The 26,488-nt window shown below is 56.1% G+C and overlaps 1 protein-coding gene across 1 annotated transcript in view; it reads right to left on the bottom strand.

Moving 5' to 3' along the window:
• The window catches only part of MYT1L (myelin transcription factor 1 like), a 402,906-nt gene that overhangs the window by 122,695 nt on the left and 253,723 nt on the right, over positions 1-26,488 (bottom strand). Inside the window, exons 6-8 of the mRNA XM_029938368.1 lie at positions 13,369-13,423; positions 13,162-13,195; positions 12,823-12,885 (exon numbers count right to left, since the gene is read on the bottom strand). Of these exons, the coding sequence (XP_029794228.1) occupies positions 12,823-12,885; positions 13,162-13,195; positions 13,369-13,423 (152 nt within the window). The remainder of the gene's footprint in view (positions 1-12,822; positions 12,886-13,161; positions 13,196-13,368; positions 13,424-26,488) is intronic.

Here is a 26,488-nt window from a genome sequence, read left to right as displayed (position 1 = left end):
AGCTTATCCCTGAGACTTATCCGTAGTAAAAATTCCACTTTTTGATGCCATGCTAACACTTGATCTATAAATAAAGACACAAAACCCGACAGAGCAGAGATGCCTGCCTGGTGGTCCGAAAGAAGCCGAGGCCTCACCGCCTCTCGCCGCCACCGTCCGCCCTTCGGGGAGCCCTGGCCCTGCTGGAGCCGGACTCTGGCAAAGAAGGAGCAATCCAGGATCGGCCTCACACACACGAGATCACCTCTCACGATCTGGAAGGGACACGGCTGGCCAGAGTTTATCCAAGTGCACGGAATGACAGGGCCACGGTGAATGGGCCGTCCTGCAACTCTGAGTATTTAGCGGGTATAGATGACTGTCGGTGCTAAGCATGGAGACGCCGGGCAGGGAGGGGACCACGCTCACGCCCCGTCCTATCCCTTCCCTGAACAGTTGCCAGGACAATTTAAGTGGCGGTCTTGCGGTCCTATGGCATTACAGCTGGTGACAAGAAGATTCTCTAATCTTCCTGAAATTAAATAACAAAGACACGTGACAGACCAAAGGGATTGTGTCTGGGTGCACGTGCCAGTTTCAAGTTAAAATGCAGAGGCATTGATGGAGGGGTTCTGCCCCCTCGCTGGCTGGTGGGGACACGAGATGCCCGGCACCTGGGGCTGCGTCCAGGGTGGCAGAAAAAGGACTCCAAGGAAAGACACTGCCAAGAAAGCCAGGCGAGGACAGGTGTGCGGTGGACGCGCCTTGCAGGAGGTCAAGGTGACTTTCCCCTTTCTCACCTGCTCTGTCTCTGCACAGACACACTTGTGCTTTGGGCTCTGGTTTCTGGTCACCTGGCTCCTCTTCTGCATCCCATGCTGGGCAGGAGGTCAAGGCTGGGCAGGTGGTAGGGAGGGGTGAGCCGGCGACCATGACGGAGAGGAGAAGGCAAGCGTCCTTTTCCGCCTGGGGCCAAGCCCCAGCCCCTCCGCCTCTCCTTCAGCTGCAGAGGACACGGTCCTTGGCTGTGGCAGGGAGGAGGCGTCCTGGGGGCCGGCTCGCCCAGATGCTGAGGGAGGCTGTTCTTGGGCCAGGAGAAGGCGTGGCTTACGTAGCTAAGCATGCCATTGTCCAGAATTTACGGAAAAGGCATTGTTGAAAATAATGATCAATCTTTTGAAAATGAATCATTTTATAAACAATAAACTTCTTTTTCTAATACGAAGGAAGTATTCTAGAAACAATCATATCTCCTATTGTCTGCAGTGGGGTAACATTGCATCCTTCCGCTGCTGGGAACACAGACGGCTTTTGCTGGAAAGAAACTTAAAAGAACAGCTTCTGTGTTTCTCTCCTCCGACCTGTACTTCTCACGACAACACACCCGGAGAATCAGGGTCGCAAAATGCTATCCGTAAAGACGCTCATCACATACTATTTATGACATGAAAAAGTTTCAAACAACTAAATAATTTCTAGCAATAAGAGTGGAGTTGGAAGTCACCCATGAAAATAAAAATATCTTTACTGATATAGGAAAAGGCTCATGTTATAATGTTCAGTAAAAATAAAAAAAGAAATACAAATTTAAATCCTGAGATGGATTTGAATAAGCAGGAAAAATGCATTAAAGTCTATGGGCGTCCGACTTCGGCTCAGGTCATGATCTCACAGTTTGTGGGTTCGAGTCTCACGTCGGGCTCTGTGCGGACAGCTCAGAGCCTGGAGTCTGCTTCGGATTCTGTGCCTCCCTCTCTCTCTGACCCTCCCCTGCTCACACTGTCTCTCTCTCTCTCAAAAATAAATAAAAAACATTAAATAAAAAGAAGTGTCTCTGACAAAGGCCACGCTCGCCTCGGGGAAGTTTGCTCCGTTGGGCTCTCTGAGCGCGTGCAACCCCTTGCGGTCATCGGTGCGGGTTCTGTGCTGGGCGGGCAGGCGGGGCTGGAGCTGGAGGGGAGAGAAGCCCTTCCGGGTGCGGACAGCAGCCCAGGACCACGGAGCTGCCCGGCGGCCACTGCCGCCACCCGAGGCCCAGGACTTGTAAACTGTAGGGTGCTTCTCATGCAGTCCTGTCGATATCGCTGTTACTGTCACATGGCCCGTGGGGGCTTCCCATGGGGCGGGCGAGGGCTGTGGCAGGTTCCCGAGGTCTGCGGGCCAGGACCCTTCTCGGCGGCCACCGTCCCACCACACTGCCTTCTACCCATAAGGCCCTCTCCTTTAGCCACTTGTCCTCAGACAGAACCCGGTCTGCACCCAGCCGTCTGCCCACCCCTGTGCGCTCACCCTGTGCCCCCACCAGGAGGGGTGGAGTGAGAAGACAGGAGGAGGGGCCTGTGCCCATGTGTGGCCCCAGCAGGAGGGAGTCTCTGTTCCTAGACCCTGTGCCAAGCAGCTGCTCTCCATGTGACAGGGCAGGTGCGCCCATGAGCAGGACCGGACACGTCCACGCCCCCAATGAGCACAACGCCGGGGAGACCGCCGCTCCAGGCCTGCAGTCCGGGCCGCTCCCCCGAAGGCACCCCTGCCTCCTGCACTCTGCTCCCGGCTTTCTGGAGGGGGACGCGGCACCGCTGTGGCCTGCTCCCCTCCACCCTGCCCTGCCTGCCTGCTCCCGGGGGTGGGGTGGGGGGGGAACAGACGCTCCCCTCACAGGCCGCTGGACGGGCTGGGGCGCTCACGAGGCGTTTCGAGGCGTCACTGAATCATTATGCATTATTTACGAATGGAATTTCTTCCAAGATGCTCACTTCCCTGCTCTCGCTCCCTAGAGTTTCAGGAAATGCATCCACTTGTATGTGAAGCGTATCTCTGGCGATGTCAAATATAGCACTAGATAATATTCACAGCCTGGAGAGTGGCTACTAAATTACAATGAGTGCATCTTTTAAAGTTGGTTAAATTATACAAATGGAGTGCAGCGCTCTCCCCTAGCGGGAGAGGAAGGTGCGTCTATCCTGAGGGTCCATCGTGAAGCCGGAAAGGGCTCAGCGGGGACTCACGGGCCCAGGCAGGCCTCCGTGTGCAGGACGGCAGCACCCTCGCGGGCTCCACACACTCCCCCATCCCCGCGCCAGGCTGCCTGGGCCCTGCCTGCCCACGTGCTCCCGGCTGCCGCCCTCCGCTCGGGGCCCAGTCATGGGGCAGAAACACCCAGGTCCTGGCCCGGGCGCACGCACAGGGCAGGGCTTGAGGGGGCTCTGAGCAGCGCTGAGCCCCAGGACCACACCTGTGAGTGTGACATGAGGCCCGGAGATGGCGCTGGGGGTCCCAATGCAGGACGACGCTGAGCCTGGAGAGACCGGCTGCTTAGCCCCGACCCCTTCCCGACCAGGCCCGCGTTCCTTAGCTCCGCCGCTGGGGCAAAGTGCTGGCCCCAGCTGCGATCCATCCTCCGCGGCCACAGGGAGGCCTCAGGAGCCAAGGTCATGGGGGCCCCAAGGGAGCATGGCTCCTGTGAGTTCCTGTGAAACGCAGGGACCACATCATAGGCGGGGCCGAAGTCTGCAAGGTGGGACCCCAGGTTCTAGCCTTGTGTCTGCCCCCGTCTGTCCGTCCCTGACTCTGCCCCTGTCTGTCTGTGGCTGAGCCGTCGCTGGGCCGCCCCTACCAGGAATGGGGACAAGGATGGCCCGTGAGGCGGCTTCGGGAGCAGCGTTTGTTACCAACCCAAGCTGGGTAGGTTTGGCTTTCAGATTCATGCCGTCCCTGCCAGATGCTCGCCCGGAAGGAACCCCTTCTCGATGGGGAGACGGGAAGCCCACAGACTCCCTCTGACCAGCCTCTCCCGGGCAGCGGCTCTCAGACTCTGGGAGCGTCAGAATCCCAGCCTGCTGGGCCCTCCACAGCGTCTAACCCAGCAGGTCTGGAGGGGGGCCCGAGCACGTGCTGGTTCCCAGGAAGTTTCCAGGGGGCACTGATGTTCCCGGTCACAGAAACCTACTTGGAGAAACCTTGCCTTAGGGGCACTGACCCAGCGTCCAGCTTCGGGGCAGGGGGGGGGGCCTGGCCATCCGGAGGGTGATCAGGGAGGGCTCGCGGGTGGCCGGGACCCAGACGGAGCCCTGGAGCGGAGGATGGTGTTGGCGGCTTCTGAGAACGTTCCTCCTGGTTTTCCTGCGAGGTCCTCGAAGGGACCCCTCCAGCGTCTTCTGTCCTGTGAGGCCGGCGCGGGAGGGCTTTGCCACAGAGGCGCCGGTGGTGGGGCCGAGCCCCTGGGGAGGCTCTTCGTTTCCAGCTTCGCTGGGATGGTTGATTCGGCCTCTTGTAAGCCCTGCGCACAGGCTCCCAGTCCTACAGCTGGCGGCGCACTCAGTTACGCGGAAACTTGTCCGGCAGGTGCGCTGAACTAGGGCAGGGCCGGCCCAGCGAGCACGTCTTCCCTGCGTCTCTCAGCCCAGGCAGGGGGAGGGGAGGGTGTCGCTGCTCTGTGGGGTCTACCCTCTGACGCAGGGTCGGAGACCGAGGAGAAGCGAGTGCCCGCTCGCTCCTCACCGTGTGGGCGCAGGGGACTGCCCTCCAGCATGGGTTTAAGGGACCGGATCACCGGGCGGCTCCTCCAAAATCGTTCCTTGTGAAACAGATTCCGGGCGCTGGAATCCTCACCCGCACACGGAAGTCTGGTGGGGGGTCCCCACCCCCAGCCGCCCCCGCCCCCGCCTGCGCACTCATGTGGGGACGTGCACCGTGGGTCCCGCGGCGGCACAGCCCCCAGACCTCCTTCTTCGCCACCTCAGCAACCCGCCTGTCGCCCAGCCCGTCGAGCAAGCGGCTGCCGTGTATTTGCCACAGTCCCAACGCCCACAGTGGTCAGAACGGAACTGGGGGCACCCAAGACGATGCCTGTCGGTCCCACAGGTTTCTGACGAATAAACCCTCTGCCGGCGTTTCAAAGCCGCGTTCCCGTATCTGAATTGCTAGTCAAGCAATGAGACCAAGATGGTAATTGCCAGGTCTAGACTTGACCGAACCAGACCGAGTGCCCACGGGCCGACGTCCGGATGTCCTAACTACCTGAAGATGCCCACGTGCCTGCTCTGTGGACATGGAATTATTTGAAACAAGTATCAGATTTTGTCAACGTCAAAAACATGCCCTGAAAGGTATTACGTGTTTTGTTTTTCAGATTTAGATACACTGACTCAGTCACACTGAGCTCTAAAATGCGTAACGAATCAGGCATCGGCCAGAGACCCGTCCGTCTGGGCAGACACACAGCAAGCCGCACGCAGACTGCTTCTCCGGGCGGATGGCCAGGGGGCTGCGTGGCTTCTGCTTCGAAATAAAGGATGCATTGTGACAACAAAGGTTAAGTGCCGCCTCGGTCTGAAAGGACGGTGCCCGAATTTTGTCCGTTTACACACATGACTAATCCTAAGCTGTGCGCTGCGCGTGCGGGACCCCACTTGCTTTGATTCTACCTCATACAAACAAGTCCTTAGACCTCCAGCTTTTGCCCCGTGTACAACCGTGCAAGCTGTCAAGTTGACATTTAAATACATGTGCCCTAACTTCCGGTCTGTAATGCCAGGGACGAACGGGGAAGAGAGGCCCGCCCAGGGCTCACGGATGCGGCGACCGCACGCGGGGACGGCTCCTGGAGAACGAGGGGTGCCCTTGGTTCTTGCGGGTTCGTGAAGAAAGCCGCCGGCAGGCTGGCTCGCTGGCTCCGTGCGCGGAATGTTCATGGGCGTCCCGCAGGGCGCCCCGCGGCAGAGCCGCCACGCATTAATTAGAGCATTCAGCAGACACTGCAGTGTGTGCCACGCACCCAAGTGAATCTTCATTTTTCACACGCAGGGCCTCACTAATTAAAATCAGCTTTGCAATTAAATGTGGAAAATTGTGTTAAACTTCCAAACGTAGTTAGAAAAAAAATGCAATTATTTTGGGGTATTTTATTTTAATGCAAATGAAATTTCTATCAGTGTGAAACCGGTGAAAGGGAGGGGCAGGGGCCCCTGTTTCTCTCTCTGCCTTCCTCCCTGATTCTTCTTCTCTTTGGGTTATAGATGCTCTTCCCCGTCGCACACTGCCGTGTGCTCCGCTATCCCTCGCCAGTGCCTGGCTCTGTTCCAAGGCTTTTAGTGAGTGCTCTCTGTCAAGGCATGAATAATACAGCCTCCAGGCTGTTGGCAGAATCCAAATGAGGCATGCATACATCAGGAAGCAAGCCCTCGACTTGAGCTCCAGAACAAGCTTCCGTGAAGACAGGCAATTACTCACCCGCGCTGCCGCCGTGGCCATCACGCTGGCTGGTGCAGAGGTGTAGGAGACGGGAAAGAATCTGAATGCGGAGTGTGCAAAATGAGCCAGAGAGAATCCAATAATTTTCTAATAAAAAAGAAAAGCTACCATTTGGAGCTTTTAATTTTAAAGTTTCAAGATCAATTGACTTGACTCTGAATTTTCTAAATTGGGGAGGATTTAAATATAGTGTGGACGCCCATCACCTGGGTCTCGTCACTTGCCGAGTGGGTGGGCTCTGAGGCTCGATTTCAGGTCAAACATTCCATCAGAACCTTATGCTCAACAAACACGGAATTTTAACAATTGAAGCGAAGGGTGGATATAAATGAAATCCATTAAGTTTCAGAAGTAAAGCCGGAGAGGTCACACAGCAGAAGATGAGTGAGGCAGGAATCCACGTTGGGGCTAGCCGCCTCTGTCTGTCTCATCAGAGGCTCACTCGACAACTGCGGTTCAGAAAGAAGGAAATCCAACAATTCCCCAACGCTCTGGCATGTGTATAACTACTACACAAAAGGCTAAAATTCACATTCCTCTCCATTGGTTAGTATTAATCTGTAACATATATTGATAAATTGTTGTTAGTCCTATTTCTAACTGGTATTGGGGAAATCTCTAAAAACTTTAAGACAGTAAATTGACCATACTTTTGGCAATAAATGTGGTTTATAGAGATAAACCCCTTTCTAAACATTAGTTTACTCTAACACAAACAATATTTCATATCAACTTGGGGAGAAAAAACAAGAATTGTGAATATAACATAGATCTATATTATAGGCATAATCTGAATATAACTAGAATCTTCAATCTTAGTGAAATGTTCAGAAGTAGATTTTGGCAGAAATGCGTGGGCCTTCTTGGTATCAGTTCACACAAAGCTCTGGATGCATAACGACATCTAGCAGGTGGCTGAGCGGGTACAAAGAGTTTAGACCAAGAGTCTGTGGGAGGCTCCTGGTCACCGCGTCCCCACCCTTCCCTGAGGCGTCCATCTTCGGTTTGGGGGGCTTCCAGCCTGAGGAGCCCCGCCAGCTCCAGGTCCGGCTCAGCAGCCGCGGACGCCCTGCTCTGCGGCGCTGCTCACACCATGCCTCGGGCTTTGGGCGGATCTACATGCTTACCAAGGGCCTGGCCTCTTCCCTGTCAACAAATTCATGGGCCAGTACCTTCCTGAATTTCAAGCATGTGGCTTCCATATATTGCATTTTCTCCTGCCGCCTACCCACTGTAGAGAGAGCTGCGGGCAGGTGGGAAAACAGTCGTTTTTCACCCCTGGCCATCTGACATGCTCACACTTGGGGAGGAGAGCAGAGGGAGCTCAGGAAGCTCCTCCCTGAACTCGGGCTCTAAGACTTTGGAAAACCCGCTTAAGATAGAGGCCTAGAGTGAGTCTTGGGGCGCCTGGGGGCTCAGGTGGTTGAGCATCCAACTTGGGCTCAGGTTGTGATCTCCTGGTATGTGGGTTCGAGCCCCACATCAGGCTCTGGGCTGACAGCTCAGAGCCTGGAGCCTGCCTCGGATTCTGTGTCTCCCTCTCTATGCTCCTCCCTCTGCTCACTCTCCGTTTCTCTCAAAAATGAATAAACATAAAAAAAAAGAGTGAGTTTTACCATCTACAAAGAAGCCCTGCAGTGGGACCCATGTTTGAGATCCACGAAGGTCTCTATCCACCTGTAAGTATAAAAGTCATATTTGCTCAGGGAGCAGAATTCAGTGGGCCACGTGTGAGGCTGCATGACAGTGAGTCCAGAGGAAGCGGTCAGGCTGCATACGGAAGAGATGGTGTGAGGACTCTGGTTCATAACAGGAGGATTATTTCTGGCCATGATTGCAAACTCCGTGGTGTGTCTGTCACACTTTTACGGTAGGAACACAAAACCTCAGGTAGGAAGAACAGAAGTCAGATCCATGTGTCCATATACTGATGGTGCTTCTGAAGATCAGCGTTTGTTATACTGATTAGCTTCATGAGAGGGTGGTCCTCAGTCCATCTTCCAGGGCACAGGGTGTTGACTAAGCCTGGATCCCTGTAGGTCAGTAGATGTCAATTCAAACGTGCTTCTCTTTGGTGCTGAGGAACTGATGTACCACTTCCCCAGATAGTGGAACTCTTTCATTTTTTCCATTTTTTCTTTGGCTGCCAAAAGGCTCAGAACAAAAAGTAATACTCTGTTCAAGTCCCTGATACATCCTGCATTTCTGCTTAAAGTATGTTCCTCCTAATGTACATGTTTGATTCAACTTTTAATTGTGTAGTTGTACACGTGTTTATCAGCTACTTCAGCCTGTTTATGACCCATGAACATAAATAAATGCCCATGGGGTCGCCTGCAGGGCTTGGGCAGTTGAGCGTCTCAATTTGGCTCAGGTTATGACCTCACAGTTCATGAGATCGAGCCCCACATTGGGCTCTGCACTGACAGCACAGAGCCGGCTTGGTATTCTCTCTCTCCCTCCCTCTCTTTGCCCTCCCCCCACCCTCAAAATAAATAATCTTAAAACCTTAAAAAAAACACTCCCGAACAGATGATCTTCTGTTCAAGCACACGGTGTTTGAAGTAAGGTACACCACGCAGTAAAATAAATTCTGTACCTTGAGCTCCACCCCCGTTTCCACCAGATTCTGAAGTTGCAAATTCCTTTCTCAAATTATCGTTTCCGTTCACGGGTATTATCTGGTGGTTGGTTCTCCCCTGGGCTCTGGTCCCGATTTCTTACAGACCCGCAGCCTGCCTCTACTAGGCTGCAACCACATCCCTGAGTAACTGTCGATCTCCGCCGCTGCCCGGAAGTCATGCACAGCACGGCGGCGGGTGGCCACCGGGCCGCACTGCGTGTGCCCTGTGAAGTCACGGTACGGGATTTTGATTGATTTATTTTTTATGCTAAAAATAAAGATTACCTGGTAGGCATCATTTCACCACTTGGGATCAAATGTCCCAAAGTTAAAAACAACCTCACAGTATAGATCCCCACACCTGCCTCAGATTACTTTCTGCAAATTCATATACACAGATCTGTCCACCTGCTGAAATAGCTGCTTACCTAACTATGACCAGACACGATATATAAATAAAGTGAAGTCACATCCCTCACAAAATGGAAACACATTCCCCGAATACTGTGTTGCTAAAATACCAAACGTGGGTAATTTCATCAGAACCAAGACCCCCGCCACCACTCTTGTCACATGGGAAGAGGCTGGGTCTGAGCTGGGACGGACCAGCCGAGGTCAAGGCCACACCCAGACTGTGGGACACGTGCGGGCACTCGTGTACATGAACAGCTATCAGAGGCAGAGACATGGGTAGCGGGGAATCTTTTAAAACCAGAAATAATTGAAATGTTACAGATTTGAAATAGCACCAGCCACAAGATGTTAATGTGCACATGAGTCTTATCTACTGCAAGAAACACCTTTTCCGTTTAAGAAATTCAAATGTCATCCCTTAGTTCAAAATTACTAGTATATATAATCATTAGCGAATGCAAATCAAAAACTACAATGAGATATCACCTCATATCTTCATATCTGTCAGAAACGGCTAAAACCAGCAATGCAAGCAACAAGTGTTGGCGACGAGGTGGGGACAGAACCCTCGTGCACTGTTGGTGGCATGCGCCCTGGCACAGCTGCTCTGGAGAACGGTGTGGAGGTTCCTCGGAAAACTGAAAATTGAACGACTATGTGATTCAGGAATTCCACTCCTGGATACTTACCCGAAGAGAACGAAAACACTGATTTGAAAAGGCACATGCACCCCGGTGTTCACCGCAGCATTAGCCATAACCACCAAGATGTGGACGGCAGCCCAAGCGTCCATCGGTAGGCGAGTGGAGAAGGACTATGTGGTGATTATATGTGAATATTATTCAGCCACAAATAAGAAGGTATTATGCTAAGTAAAACAAGTCAGACAATGGGCAAATATCATAAGTGGGATCTAGAAAACAAAGCAAATGAATGAGCAAACGAAAAGCAGAATCAGACCTCTACACACGGAGGAGGAACCGGTGGCCGCCAGAGGGGCGGGGTGGGGAGTGGGGGGAACGGGCGCAGGGGCAGGGTGGGGAGTGGGGGAACGGGCGCAGGGAAGGAGGAGACACGGGTACGGAAGGAGTCGGTCACGGGATGAAAGGCGCAGGGAACACGCTCGGCGATGCTGTAGCAGTGCCCCACGGGGACAGGCGGTGGCCGTGCCGTGAGGGTCACGGCACAGCGCAGTAGGAAGTTATTGAGTACATATAGACATCAAAAATAAGCCAGCTTCATCGATATAGGCGGCTTCTCTGGTCACATGAATTTTCAATGGTAATTAGTTTTACGTTACAGAGTCTATAAGTATCTCATTCTACAACTGAGGAAATTGAAGTCCGTAAATGTTAAATAATTTGTGCAATGCCCTCGCTGACCGGTTGCGCCGGGGGAATCAGAGCCTGAGTCTCATGCTGGAGAAAAGTCCTTTGTCCAGCGCCACCACATTAACTATCTCTGCGAAACTACTAGAGATTCTCATGATTATGTAGATTATGACTCATGATAAAAATTATGACATTATTTTAAATTCTATTAAAAAATGGGTTGAACATTTGTCTAAAATTGGATGCTTCTGTGACCCTTCTCTAAGTGCCAGCCTTTCACTCCTGAAGATTCGTGTCACACCCGCGTCGTGTCCCAAAGGAAAATGAAGCCCGGCAGTCATGAGGCCACCCCCAAGCCAAGCGCCATAGTTCCGGGCGGGCAGAGAGGGAGACCTCACAGGCAGGTGTGCACGCGCACATCACGCACGCAGGGACACGGGAGGCACCACTTGATGTACCTTGGTAAGAATGTGTTTCAAAGGATTCTTTGGAAACTTCATGGCTTTTCCTGAAAAACCGTGGTGATGAATTATGTCTAGCTAACACCTAATTCAAACTTTTTAGCCAAGTAAAATAATTTCTTCCAGTAACAGTATGATAAATTTTAACTATTGACTAATCAAGAGAGGAATAAGGGAAAACCTTGATTTCATTCATGCCTTGCTAACTTGTTTTTCATCGAAAACATAAGCAATGCTGTTTTAAAAATTTTTAGATTAGGGGTGCCTGGGTGGCTCAGTCAGTTAAGCCTCTGACTTTGGCTCAGGTCATGATCTCACGTTCGTGGGTTCGAGCCCCACGTTGGGCTCTGTGCTGACAGCTCAGAGCCTGGAGCCCGCTTCAGATTCTGTGTCTCCCTCTCTCTCTGATCCTCCCCCGCTCATGCTCTGTCTCAAAAATAAATAAAACATTAAAAAATTAAAAAAAAATTTTTTAGATTAAGAATTTACATATATACCCCTTTATAAAATAATATACTTTAAATAAACGATTTAACTTGTACATTCAGTAATTTACTATAACATGCAATAACAATAATAATACGAAATTTGAATCTGGGTTTTAAATCACCAAATTCCCTTAAAAATAACCTGCCAGGCCTTTGGTGTGTAGAGAAGTCTGATAACCATTTCATCATGGATGCTCATTAAAACTTTCCCTTCTCCTTAAATGCTAGCGTGGGGATTTGGGGAGTAATTTGTAATTTTTCCCGTGATTTTTACTGAAGGACAATCAAAATAATTGCTTGATTTCACCCATAAATTAATGTTCAGCTGAAAAGGGAAATGAAACGTAAGGCACTGAAGGCAGGTCACCCTGAGGGCGGCAGGCACACCTGGCCGAGGGGCTGAGCTCTCATTACGTGAGCCTCCTTCCTGATGATTCGTTAGGATGACTGACCTTCGTCCCCGCAACCTCATTTGTGAAGAATTAGCTAAAAATTTATTATACCCTGTAAACATCTCCATCTCCTCGCGGCCGAAACCTCCCACTGAAAGGCAGAGCTGCGTCAGTATCAGAGGGAAGGGATTCCTTATGGGAAAGTAAATCTAAAGATTGGTCCCTTCATGGCTCTCAGCCCTCGACGCGGAGCACAATTCTGCTGCGACGCGATTTTGGCAATAATCATCCAGCCACCTGGTCTCCGAGGGGTTCACACCCAGCGCCGCCACGGACCTAAACCCCAGTATTTACAAGGACAATATAATCATTATATTATGAGCCCCAAAGTCTCCTTAGTGTGATCTGTCCTGGACCTAATCTGCTGGAGCCTCCCCAGCAGCTGCCCCGGTGCCCGCCTGGGCTGCCTTCCCCAAGACAGACGGCTAAATTATGGAAGCTGAGTTCCTGCGGAAAGATCAGGAAGGTCACACTTTAATTTACCGTCCGTGACTTGCCGCCCTGCAGCTACCAGACTGCGCAGGCGGGCAGGGACAAACAAGCGGCCTCAGGGAAGCGGGGGGGCCTCTTAGCAGGCGGCTGTGTGCGTGAGGGAAAATGAGTTTAAGGCTGTTCTTAATTTGTGTCATCTTATGTTTTATCATAAATTCTGCCCCCCGTCTGAGACCCTGCCCGAGAAACCAGAGGCTGAGGTCACATCGGAGGAGGGGAGGAAGAGACAGCACTTGCTGTTTTCCAAGAGCACCCTCACTCGTTTTCGTCCTGGGGTCTGCGTCCCTAAGCGAGCCGCTGTAGACCAGATGTAGGGAAAAGGGCAGCCGTTACCTTCTGTGTCTTGCGTATTTGCCGCTGACATGACCGCTGCCGTCACAGCCGGGTGTGGGACAGCTGCAACAGGAAAGAGGCGATTACCCGGGGGCCGCGCCGCGGGAGTGAGACCGAGGGCTTCGCGGCACAGGGGGCCGGGGGGGACCCACACACAGACACAGAGACGGCAGAGTCTGGAAGGAGGGAACGTTAGGGGCGAGGCTCAGGAGAGGAGCCTCTGGGACAGCGGCGGGGCAGGACCCGCGCCGAACCCGGGGCGGGGGGGGGGGCTGCCCACTGAAAGGCGCGGGTTTTCTAAGTTGCTGGTGGGGTCCATTCTGCCCACAGGGCACTGACCTGAAGAGCTCCTGGATGGCCGGCTCCACGGGAACTGCGGAGAGATGGAAGCGACAGCGCGTCACGGCCACCCCACGGCCCTGCTCCCGCAGAAAGCCGCCCAGAGGGCGGTGCCGGAGCAGGGGTCTGAGCGAACCTCCCACACAGCTCTGCAGGCGAGGGGCACCCGCAGCGGGGCCTCCAGGGCTTGGGGAAGTGCAGACGTACCTCGAACCCCTTTGGACCGTGTGCGATGACGCTTCTCCTCGGTGTCCACCTCCATCTGCGGAGAGAGGAGCGGCGGTCAGCTCAGTCAGCAGTGCACGTGGCCGGACACAGGCATTTCAGTGGCTCGGGGCAACCCTCTGGGACAGCGACATGGGGCGTGGGGGGAAGCACCGGGGGTCTGGGTCACTTAATAAAACAAAGCCGACCTTGACCTTGCAGGGGACGCTAGAGCGGGAGGCCCACACTCTGTGAGGGGGCAGCTTTGATGAGGCTCCAGGGGCAGCCTGTCTGTCCTTCTCAGGGACCGATGGGGACGCCCCTGGGCTGATTCCAAGTTGCACTTTGTACCCACAGCCCGAGAGCCGTTATGTTTGCAGGAAGGTCCGTGCGTGTGGTCGGAATCTCCTCGGAACCCACAGTTTGATCTGGTCACACAGGTAAGACAGGAGGACGTAAGTGCAGCGGGACGCATCTACGCCAGGGGCTGACACGGTGTCATCTAGTTCCGGGTGAACCGTCCACACTGGTGTGAATCGGTAGGACACTTTTCAGGGACATGGCCCTTTGCTCATAGTATCGAGCCCGTCTCACAGGTCAAAGATCACAGAGCATTTTCGTGTACTACCATGTCTGATCCTCACAATTTTCTAAGAAACGTGTCTTTACATCTATTTCATAGATGAGACTGGCCAAGACCATCAAACCAGGAGCTTTGGTTCAGGGCCCTGAATCCAAGCCACCTGTCTCTGCACAGCGTCTTTTTTTTTTTTTTTAATATTTATTTAGTTTTGAGAGAGAGATTGAGAGAGAACACAAGTTACGAAGCAGCACAGAGAGAGGGAGACACGGAATCTAAAGCAGGCTCAGGCTTCAAGCTGTCAGCACAGAGCCTAACACAGGGCTTGAACCCATGAACTGTGAGATCATGACCTGAGCCGAATTTGGACGCTTAACCAAGAGCCCCCCGGTGCCCCTGCACGTCATTTTCCAGCCAAGGGACCAGTGCTGGCTGGGTGGGCGTGCGGGGCTGACTGGGACCCCAGGCCCTTCCATGTCTGGATAACATACACGGCGAGGCTGCGCAGTAGGAGAATTTCGCTCAACAGAACTGAGGGGCCGAGCGGAGGAGAGCGGTGAGGCCAGCAGCCCCTCTGATCACGAGGACGGGGCGTCTCAGTCCCCCTCTGTGAGGTCCTGGAGGCAGAAGGATGGGGCACAAAGTGTCCCCATGCACAGGCCACTTCCCCTGCAATTTAGGACGAGGGGGTGCCGGTGGGGCGCAGGAGGGTCGTAGGCGAACGTGCCCGTCAGCCTCCCATGAGATCTGCCGTTCCCAGCAGCTGCTGGCGAGGCGCCGCTCTCCGTGGACGTGGCACTGAGGCCACGGGACACCTGCTCCAGAGTCACTGTTCAGCCGACCGCCCCTTGTTCATTCCGTGAGCCGAGTACAGCAGCACATGAGAACCACATGATAAAAACACAGCTCATTTAACGAGCGCCATGTCTTTTAACGGAAGACGCGTGTGTGCGTGTGTAGGATTGTGCCAGGTTCAGTAAAACTCGGATCCGAGAAAGCGAGCAGCCGGCGCGAGGCGTGTCGCTGGGAAGGGCTTGGCGCGGAACTCTGCGGGACCTCAGACCGTCCGAGCAGCGCTAAACGAACAGAGCGTGTTTGAGCTGGATGGAGACCCCAGAAGCCCAGGCGTCGGTGAGAGAGTGAAGGAGCGAGTGGGTGTGCTTCCCAGCAGCCGGCCGTCACGACGGGCACCGGCGAAGGGGCCGCGTGCTCCCCAGGGGCTGGGGGCTGTGGCCGCGGGGAGTGCGGACCCCGAGAAGGGTCCCTGCTGCCTATTTTTGGCATGGGGGCTGGGGGTCTCAAGTGTACTGTAGAAAACAATTGATTTAGCGGCGGGGGCGGGGAGAGGGTGTGGCGGGAGCGAGGGGGGTCAGCAGAGATGGATGGTGCCCAGAGAAGGGGCCCTTGATGTCGGCCCGTGAGGTGCCATTCCCTCCAGGAATGCGGTTTTCCAGGGAAGAGAGATGCAAGAAGATGGACGTGAGGAACCTTTCAAGGAAGATCAGCATGACGCAGGCTGTGTGTGCCCACCTTCCTGCCCTCCGTCTGGCATCACAGCCCAGGCACGGGGCGCGGGACCCCGAGGGCAGGCAGGCTGTGCCCAGCCCTGTGGGGTGTTAGCAGGGCAGGTGGGGCCCGTGAGACATGGAGCAAGAGTGCCGATGCTCTGGAAGGTGGTGGAGAACGTACCAGGTCACGTTCTGCAGAAATGCCACCTCCCGCACCTTGTGCACCTGTGGAAGGACTGGGGATGTGGTGATAACGGGGTGAAATTCTACTCTTTAGGAAATTCAAAACTGAGCAGACAACCTGAAAGCCGCCCTCACTGGGGACGGGGAAGTTGGATGCACTGCTTTCAACCCATTCTGGGGGCGCTTTCTGGAGAGCGGTGGAATTTGATCTGGGTTGTAAAGGTTAACTGTTGGGTTCCAGTTAAAAGTGGGTGGGGTGCTCGTACCCCAGGCAGAGTGAACAGGACGTGCAAGGACCCCGGGGTCTGTGGGCTTGGGGGTGCCTCCAGGGCGCCCGAGGAGGGCTCCCTCCACGAGCAAGTGGGCCGCTCACCCTCCGTCTTGACAGTCAGGCTCTGCAGCTGCTGATGGGAAAACCCGCCCGTAGAATCCGCTGGCCATCGCCTAGGACAGACCCTGTCCCTGAAGGGGGTGAGGCTGGCATCCCTCTGTGGGTATTAAATGGAAAAACTCGAACTCCTTTGCTAATTGCTCATATAGTTGTATAAGGCGTATTTTAGTTTTTTTACATTTAAATTCTTCATCTGTATTTTACATATAGAAGGATCATCTTATTTCCTTCGAAGAAGCGAAGTCTGCCACCAATCACATGTCACATGCAGAGCCACACAACTGTACGCCTCTCACTGATTAAACCCCACCCGCCTGGGCCCACGTGGGGCCATCGAGCGCCCTCCTTGTCCGAGTCTGTCCCGGCGCGGATCCTGCTTGAGTTCCAGGGCTCGATGGCATGTTCCGCACGCTGTCGGGGCGCCCGGGGTGATTTAGCACATGTGCGGGAAGCACCACGCACCTGGGGGCCCCTGCTTTCCCCTTCAGCCTGTGACCCCGACCTGAAGAGCTCGAAACGGCTGTGGGTTTTCATGCACCGAGTGCCGCGAAGGTTCAGGTTCAGCGGAAAGCATGCGATGTGTCACCCAAGGTCCGAGGAGCGCGTCCGTGTCCTGAATCTCACGCCTCCAAGCGTGTGGCCGAAGGCGCGGCTCGCGCCTGCTCCCGTGTCCCCCGCGGGCCCCGAGGCGGGTGGCCCTGGAGCCCGCGGACCCCGCCCCCCCCCACCTCCGAGGCCTGCCCTCAGGAGCCCTCACGCTGAGGCCACGCCCCCTGGAGTCTCAGGTCGGCCCCTCCCTGGGCCCGCGAGCCGCAGCAGCCCTGCCATCAGCACGTCACCGTGCTCCCCGACCCTGCCAGCACCCCACGTCTGGAAAGCAGAGTCTCAGAGAGCAGAACCTTATCAGGAGTGCTCATTTTTAAGAAAAGGGGAGGTTTCCCTTAGGAATTTTAAGTGGTTTTATTCTCAGAGAAAAGTCTCAAACGTAAGACAATTACCTTGGAGCCAACGCGAGCTACCACCCTGACTGGCTGAAGAGTGAGGGGCTACTTTAGGACGCGGGCACCTCGCCCTGGCTGAGGGCTGCTGTGTGACCCCAGGCTCCCTGGTCGCCCGCCCACGGAGCGCACACGGTCTTCAGGGTGAGCCCCGCAAACACGGTGGGACACTGACGGCATCAGCACCTCATAGAGGCTGCTGTCAGGCCGCGGCGAGCCCCAGGGAGGGCGCAGGCCCGGCCCCGGGGGAGCTCCCTGCTGGCCGCCCCGCGCTCCGCACACCGGTGACCTGGGCAGGACGGGGTCGCCGCCTCCCCGGCGCACAGCTCCGCTCTGGCGGGATGGAAGCTGAGCCCTGAGCCTCCTCTCCCAGAGATGCCCCTCAGTTATTCAGGAAGCAATGACCCGTTTTGTCAACTAGCCAGGCCCATCCTTCACCGCCCGCTGCTCAGCACCGTCTCCTTTCACTGCTCATTAGCACCGTCAGGAGTGGCCGCCGCGGAAGTGGGGTCAGTTAGCCAGTGGAGTGGCAGGTGACAAGGTCAGGGGACGCCACCGAGGAGCAGACACCAGCCCGGCCACATCGGCGTGCACATCAGCTGTGCCCGTGGTGTCCGAGCACTTCTGTTCCCTGAAGTCTCGCCCCCCCCCTCCCCGAGGCCTGAGGGACACCGCCTCCCTGACCCCCTCCGACGCCTGGAAGTCTCGGCTCATAAACACCCACCCGTACAGACTGGCAAGGGTCAGGGGTTACACGTTGTCACCCTGAATTGTGTTTAGAATAAATACTCTTGCAGATAAGAGTTGTTTCCTGGGGCGCTGGGTGTCCAGCTCAGGCCTCACAGTCTGCAGAGGTTTCAGTCTTAGGTCTCCAACCTCACAGGATGGAAACGAGGAAAAATTTGGCAAATAAAGCAGGTGCAACAGCCCTGGTCTGTCTGCCCCCACCTGTCCTCTCCCTTCCGGACCTTCCCCGGCCAGGACTGTAACCAGCAGGCCTCCCTCAGGGCAGGCGGCCATGCCCGCGGCCTCTTCGCCTTGACTGACCCCGGGACGCACGTGTGCTCGGTGAGTGGACGCTTGGGGCCAGCGGGGTGAGAGAGAACAGGAATTATCTGGGCAAAAAAGGACATGAGGGGGAAGCTGTGCCCCCTCCACCTGGGGCCATGGTGCAGAGTGCGACACGGTGACCCGGGGGCCGAGCCGTCCACTCACTTCTCAGGGACAGAGTGTAGGACAGCACGGAAACGAGCATATGTTTTTAATGTTCATGTATTTTTAAGAGAAGGAGACAGAGCACAAGCAGGGGAGGGGCAGAGAGAGAGACACAGAATAGGAAGGGGCTCCAGGCTCTGAGCTGAACCCAGCGCAGGGCTGGAACCCATGAACCACGAGATCATAACCCGAGCTGAAGTTGGACGCCCAACCGACTGAGCCACCCAGGCGCCCCAGAAACGAGTGTATTTGAGGATCATTTAAATGAGATTTGGAGGCTAATTATGTGGCAAACTTGAGAGTAAGTTCAAGTAGGTGGCATACACAAACAGTTAGAGATTCATTAGAAAAGCGTGATGTGCCAGGCCTGACTGTGACGGGAACGGAGGGAGGCTACACCCTCGCTTTGTTTATGGATTCCTTGTCATCAGGCCCTAAAAGGCGGAAGAGTTTTGCGTCACATCCAGTTAAATGTTGACCTTTAATTGTCATGCTCTTCTCGGATCCCTCACCGACCACGGCTCTCTGCCAGCTGTGCCCTGGATCCAAGCCCAGAGCGGTGGGCACAGACGCTCCGGTGTGTGGCAGGAAATCGCGGAGCATAGACATCAGGCAGGTGAGCCTGCGACCCCCTGGGCTTTCCGTGGTCCTCGGAGAACCCCGGAAACCAGCCCCCTGTGCGAGGCTCTGGGCACGGCTGTCCCCGGTGGTGGGACGGGAGCAGGGGGACCGGCCGTGTCTTCAGAAGAAGCGGTATGGACTTGACCAACATCAAGCCCTCTCCTAGGGCACAGCAGGCCGGGAGTCTGGGGGCAGGCAGGAGGTTTCTGGCACCCTGGACAGGAGAGCCGAAGCCACCGCAGTCTTGGAGGGTTGGGGAGCACGCTTGCTCTCCCTGGACTCACTGGGGTGAGACGCTGGTCCGGGACCATTGGGGAACCCCGGAAGGTCAGCCTTCTGGGCGACACCCATGAACATTTAGTAAACTTCTGCATCGGGTTTGGGACTTAACACTTTAAAAATAATGCAACAAATCCTAAAAAAATCCTAAGGAAAGAGCAGTCAGCGCAACAGCGGTTGGCAATGACAATGCCCCTAAGAGGAGCCCTTGGCGGGAACCCGTCATCCTGACGCCGTCACATGGAGAGCAAGGTGCTGAGATGCTGCTGGTTCAGACACCTGCACACGGGGGCCCCATGCGGACCCCTGAGCGCCCTGCGTGGACGCAGTCCCTGCACCCCACGGCCCGTGTGAGCAGGGGCAGGGCTCGGCCAGCAGCGGCAGGAGCGCAGCCGGCCGCAAGGCGTTGGCTCCGCCCCCAAGGAGTCCGCTCCCCCCGCCTCTGAACGCAGGAGAAGAAGATTGTGGGAAGAGAGAACACATCTATTCTTGAGGCATGGGGACAGGTGACAGGTGACATCTGGGCTTTGTGGTTTCACGAGTGAAGGAACGAGGGAGGGAAGGAACTACACGGGGCTAAGGGTTCGGTCAGCTCCGCTGTTTGATCACGACTGACCAATAATTGTTTACAGCTCAGAACTCTGTGACGCACACGCAGGGCTGTCTCGCCCCCTCGCGGGCAGGACACGCCTCCGCTTCCTGCGAACACGTGGGCGGCCACGGAGGTCTGCAGGCGCCCACGACTTCATGTCGGGGTGGGCGGCCACCTCGCAGGATGGGGGTCGGCTGTCAGGAGCCCCGGGACGGCCTCCCCACGGCCACTCGGGGGCCGGGGACCTCGTGACCCCTCGGGAACCAAACCCAAATTTCAAAGGCGACTCCAGGGAGACGAAGGTGATGTCTTTTAAGAAAACGACTCCAGTTGGTGTCACTCACGTTCAGGTGACGTCGCAACGTTATATCCATAAAAATCCGCTTCCTAGGTATATTGTCCATCACGACCGTGGGGACACCCGGAACCCCCCAGGTTTCTGGGGGGCAGAGCCCGTGTTTCACTATTGTTTACGGTCGCAGCGTGGTCTTGACTTCCAAGTGTGGGACGGCCGAGCAGCGACGGTGACTGCTTCCGGAGCCTTAGGTGAAACGCCACTTCGGGCGCCTTCGTTTTTGGTAAAGTCGCCATTGCTCTTTTGGCCACCAGTGAAAAGGTAAGAAAAGAAGCTGCATCTGCACTGACAGTGGGTTCCCTGGGCTCGCTGTCACTGGACTGTCACCGCGTCCGAGGGTCCGGGCGCAGGGCGTGGGTGGGGCGGCTCTCCGTGCCGGAGGGTCTGGACTCTTGCCCAGAACGGCTCTCCGGTGCCTGATCCGTGGAGCGAACACCTACAGATCCGGGGGCTTTATGTCCAACTCAGCATTTCTGGTTTTTCTGGAGAAGCAGGAGGATCTGGAAACACAGCACTCGGGGTCTGCTGGCCACAGCCGGTGAGAGAGGCAGGCTTCACACAGGGCCGCTGCCCGAGCCCTCGTCGGTGCGGTGCCTTGCGGTGACAGCGGCCCACCGTGGGGCGGGACGGCTCTCTCCATCCGCTGCAGCAGCTCGCTGCCCCTCCTGTCCCTGCCTGCCGCTGTCTGCCCGAGTCCCCGAGTCTGAGAAGGCGTCGAAGTCCCAGGGCCTGGAGTGTCACACACGTTGTCGGATCTCAGGGAGCCGCATCGAGTCGCTGCTCCCTCCTGGCTCGCAGACCCGGGCCGTCGGCCGAGGGCTCGTGGGCAGTGCTGCTGGGGCCTTCAGACGGCCTCCGGGTTTCCCTTGCGGGCCGCAGCCAGGGAGCGAGATCGCATAGCCGGCCGCTGCCCAGATGGGAGGACTGGCCGCGTCTGGGCCGTCCGTCCATGTCACAGCATCCCGGCCCGTCTCCACGGACACGGTCTCGGGGGCAGGTGGCCAGTCCTCTGTGGATCGTGGTTCTCTCATCCGAGAAACTCCTGCTTGTCCCTCTGGGCGGACAGGCTCCAAGGAAAGCCTCCACGGGACAACCTGACATGGGGGCTGCGGCACCAGACGCGCTTCCTTCCTTCCTCCATTTTCCAGGTGTGGTGCGTGTCCCCCAGGGCGGGTGGGGGGGACGCCCCCCACACCCGAGCTGTGGGCACACGTGTCACTCGCGGTGCAGGTGGGAAGCTGTGCTCTCTGTCCACCGCTTCGGAGGACAGTCCCCCCAACGACCCAGGGCCAGATCAGTGAGTGCGTGCCTGTGTGTGTGCGTGCGTGTGTGTGCATGTGTGCACGTGCGTGCGTGCGTCTCGGGGACTCGGGACGGCCTCCCTCAGTCCAGCGAACATTTATTTCATCAGGGCTGGAGATGCGGCATCGAAGCCGGGCACGAGGGCCGGGAAACGGGGCACCGCGCCCAGGGGGCTCCGGGAGAGGCTGGCGGGTGAAGCCGGCCCGGTGCCTGGCCCGAATGGTTGCTTCATAAACACTGGCTGAGTCTCGCTAAATAAAAACGTCACAATTCCCTTCAGGGTCACGTGGATGTTGGGCAAACTTTCTTGGAAATGTGGAAAAAGTTCCACAGAGTAAAGAGAAGGACAAAACAAGTGAACTATGTTCTAGAATGAAACATTCCTATCTAGGAAGGGCTGTTCACAAATACTAAGAAAGAATGAACATTCAAAACAGGCCAGGATCAGTGCGGAGACGCGTGGCCGGTGTATCCGCAGACAAGTATGATGGGGAATGAAATCCGTCCATCTCAGCCCGCGGGGCGCCAATAACGCCAGTCTCCTGCCTGGTCACGGCAGGGTCGAGGTGAGCTGGCAGGGCCCCCCCTGCCCCGTCCCCTCGGGGTGTGAAGGGGAGCCCATGTCGCAGGGGCTCCTGGGGACCCACTGTGGCAGCGTCCCCCACGCCTTCTCCTGTGTGGCAGCGGATTGCCATTTACTAACTACGTACAGACCAGCCGGTTGGTTTTGAGAGCAAGACCTTCATCCCCTGGTTCCTCTGTGTTCGTGCTGTTTCTCGTAAATAAAAGACCCTTAAATGGCTGCCGGGTCACGGAGAGCACAGATTCACAAACGCACACTGTCCCACGGCCAAGCGCCAAGCTGGGAGTCCGCCATGCGGGGTTGCCGGAGGCAGCGGCTCGGGTCCTGGGGCCGAGCCCCGGGGCCAGGGTCTTCCTGTCCCGCAGTGGCACGGCCCTGGACAAGGAGCCACCCCGGGTGTTTGCCGGTGTCTTTGCTCCCACGCAGAGCTCGGGGTGCTGGGAGGTCAGAGGACACAGCGTTGCGAGCGCTCTGGGAGGAACGGATCCTAAGTAACTGAAGTGTGTTTGGGTGAAGGGCCAGGAGTCGCCTGAGCAGCCGTGCCCGGTAGGGACCCCAGCCCCCACTTGGGCGCCCAGAGCCGTGTCACAGGCCGTGACACATCACACAGCAGCGTGGTCAGCTCACGTCCCCCACGGCCGCAAAGGCTGGCTGGGGGGGGAGCGGTGCGTGTAGCCTGGGCTTCCCGTGGGGAGGTCCGCATGGCTGTCACCGTCCTCAGCAGTGTCCAGCTCCTCGGTCACAGCAAGCGGGGACACCCATGCCCACCTGCCTCATGTCTGCCTCGGCCCCATCCAGCCGGCCCCCCAGAGAGAAGTCTGCCTTCAGGACGCTCCTGGCTACCTCCGTGTCCTGGCTGCGAACCGTGGGGCCGTGCTGCGTCCCCTTGGTCCTGCTTGGCAGCAGCTGCTGGGGTGGTGGGTGGCAGCAGCCAGGACTGGCCATGCTGGGCACAGCAGGACTGGAGCTCATGTCCGATTCCTGCCCCAGGCCCCACCGGGGATCGTGATCTCAGAGATTACTTCCCTGTGAGGGAGGAAGATCCCTTCTGTCTAGAACGTTCCATCTGCTCCTCTCACCTGGCTCTTGGGCTTCCATTGGGATCAGGTCCCTCCACCCTTGACTTTGCTGACCATCAGCAGGTGCCATGCTCCTCTGTCTTCTGTGGCCAGGCTGCTCCCACAGAGGCTGACACCCCGTCGGGGGGCACTTCTGAGGTCACCAGTGGTCACGTCCTACATCCGAAAAGTCTCACCGAAGCTCGTGGCTCAGGAAAGCATGTGGCGCCCAACTCCCCTGCTCCCTCGGGGCTCTGTCCCCAGGCCACAGCCGCTGGGGACACGGCTGCGCCACTGTGGGCACCTGGCTGCACACGGGGCCTCAACCCCACGCCTTGTGGCTCCCAGGGCACCGCCACGCACTGCGGATCCACCTCCGAGCCACATTCCGTGCCTCCCTGCAGCCCGGAGCCGCCGGAGCCGCGTCCCTGCTTCCTGTCCCCGCGTCCACGGCGTTCGGCGCCCTCCTCCCGGCACTGCGTGGGCTCTCAGCCGTTGGCCTGTCTGCCTGACGCAGGAGGTTTTGCTCCTGTGTCACAGGGTCTCCTGAGGAGGGACCTTGTTGCGCCCAGGGTCAGCCTTCCTCGTGATTTACTGAACAAACGAAGCGCTCATCCCGTCAGTAGGAAACCTGACCACATTGGACTTTTGTCCTTTCTCTGTTCCTCCGTCCATCACCCCGAAGTGGCAGGTTTCACCACCATCCCTTCCCGCCCCCGGTGAGGTGCTAGTCCAGACCCTCACCATTCGGGCTGAGCCACAGCATGATTTTCCGGATGCTGGACCCTCCGAGAGGCTGTCGCCTGAGACGCCACCGTCCCCTTCCCTCGTGGAGTCCCCGCCGGACCCCTGAGGGCTGCCCTGCGGCCTCCCTCACGCTCAGACTCCGCGCTGCGTGACCTTTCTGGGCGTTGCTGTTTTCACCAGAAGCCACAGCCACCTCTCCAGGCCATCGCCCGCGGACTCGAGTCCTTTTCTGAATGGATACGTAGTGTTCCCCGGAACTCTGTCCTGTAATGTATCCAAGCGTCCCTGGAAGCTCCCCCACTAATGGACATGTCGGTTGTTTAATTTCAGTTATTTGTTTTATTCCACTATAAAAAGAAGGGCAATAAATATCCCACACATCTTTGTGCGTATTTCTGTAATACGATTCTCCGAGAAGATATTTTTGGTACTTCTGGAAGACGTACAAGTCCGCGCACTTTTTGGTAATGTGTGATGATTCTTCTAAGAGCGTTCAACCGCGGGCCACACTAGCCTCACTCCTGTGGAGGGAAAGGACTTAGCTCACCATTGCTCACGCCTTTCTTCCCCAACCACCGGTGAGGGCCAGCGCCTTCTCGCATTCTGGCTACTGAGAAGCCCTTATTCTCACTCTTGGCCTATTTTCAAAATGATCACATCGATTTGCAATAGCTTGTTGTACATTTAAGGTATGAATCCGTTTTCCCATCTTATCCATTGGGAATAAGTTCTGGTAGCTTCTTCCCCCTCGGCTGGTGGAATTTTCCGCCACATGTATGTGAAAAGCATAGGTGACCCAGCCAGTCCCTTGGAAGGAGCTGCAGGCTCTTCGGCTGGGCTGTGGCTTCCCGGTGGCCTCTGCCTCCTGCTCATGCCCGTCCCCGGGGGCCGGGCGGGTGCGGCCGCACATGGGGTCTGCTCCGCACCATCCTGCCGTGTCCACGAGCCGCCCGGCCCCTCCTCTGCTGAACACCTGCTCCGCTACCCACACTCTCAGGTGGCAGTGCCACGAGAGACCACGCCTCTCCGTTTGTAGCTACAAAACCCCACAAATATGAGCAAAGAACAGCTTATGATAAGTACTGGATGAGGTGCTACATTCATAAGCCCAGCTGCGTCCACTCTGATCTGCAGCTGGCCTGTGTCCAGCACTACCTTCACTTCTCCCAACCCGACTGATCAAGGGGCACAAAGAATAAAATTCAAAGATTCAAGGGGCACCCACTGGGCTCAGTTGAAAGAGCATGTGACTCTTTTTTTATGTCTCTTAATTAATTACTTCCTTAATTTTTATATAATTGATTGTCGAATTGGTTTCTATTCAGCACCCCCTGCTCATCCCAACAGGTGCCCGCCTCTGGGGCCTCCTGATCTTGGGGTTGTGAGTTCAAGCCCCTTGTTGGACGTAGAGATTACTTTAAAAATAAAATCTTTAAAAAATTGCAAAGATTCGAATATGTTTTGACCCAGAATAGTACTCATGGAGTTGTCTATTTATTTAAGTATTTCTAATCATTCAAGTGATTTTCTAGCTTGGAATTTTTTAATCCACTTTTTCATTCCAAATGGAAGTCCCTTCCCACCCACCCCATCGGGTGCGGCGCACAGCTCCGGGCTCAGCACTCCGCGGTGACGGGCTCGCCGCGGCCAGCAGCGCCGGCACCTCGCAGTTACGGTAACCCTTTTGATGACATTCCCTCTTCTGTACTTTCCATCCCTGTGACTTATTTATTTTATAACCAGAGGTTTGTACTTCTAAAGTCCAGGTTAAAAAAATGTTTTGCTTATTTTTTATGGGGAGGACAAAGTGAAAAGAGAAGAGAACAGAATTAGAGAGGCTTCTACGTCTCGGCGTGTTTGTGTTCCGGGCAGAGCAGCACGTTCCACAGAAAGTGTTCAGAAGTTAAAGTATTTCAGACATCAGTCAGTGGGAGGTATTCATGAGTTTTGGGGAGAAGTCACTGGGCTTGGAGTCTTAAACATGTTTAGTTTTTTCTGCATATCGTGTCTTTGCCCCTAGAGCCTCGTACAAACGGTACAGAGGACGGTGTCCCCGTGACCGTCACAGGGCAGCCCGGTGGGTGTGCAGGCGCACAGTAGGTCCGGAGGAACTCTGCACACTGTGTGGCACGCACTCTCTCCGTGTGGTGGGTGGCGCTGTCCCCCGTGTCCCTGTCCCTGTGGCTGTGTGGCCGCTGTCACTGTGGGACACCCTCTTGTGCTCAGCACTCGTGGAGGGGAGGGACTGGCCACCAGATGAGACTCACTTCCACCCCAAGGGGCTCTCAGGGGCGGGAGTGGGGGAGGGGGATCTCAGAGGCGCAGTGGGGGAGGCACATTGACAGAAGATGACGTGACTATTCACGTGACAGGAAGGGCACCTAAAGAAATAGCACGGACAGAAAGCGAGAGAGGAGAAAGTCCTAGGAGGGGTGTGGGGAGAGGAGGAAGGTGCATTCTGTTGTGACCGCAGGATTTTGAGGGGGATGCTGCGTGCTGTTGGTCCTACCTTGACCCCCGCTGGGAAGTGGCCCAGCGTGGGTGACATTGTCTCACTGGGGTCCGTCCTGGTCCCGGAAGTTTCATCCATCGGATGTTGGCAGGTGGGCCTACCTGGTGCTTACAACCCCTTCTCCCCTGACCTGTGTGGAGCAGGTGCTCGTGGGATCCAGGTGGGGGTGGAGGGAGGAGTTTCAGTGCGGGGGGGGGGG

Source organism: Suricata suricatta, chromosome 4 (assembly GCF_006229205.1).
Source record: "Suricata suricatta isolate VVHF042 chromosome 4, meerkat_22Aug2017_6uvM2_HiC, whole genome shotgun sequence".
Lineage (NCBI taxonomy): Eukaryota > Metazoa > Chordata > Mammalia > Carnivora > Herpestidae > Suricata > Suricata suricatta.
The sequence above is the reverse complement of the archived record's forward strand: the minus strand, read 5'-3'. Positions and strand labels throughout refer to the sequence as shown.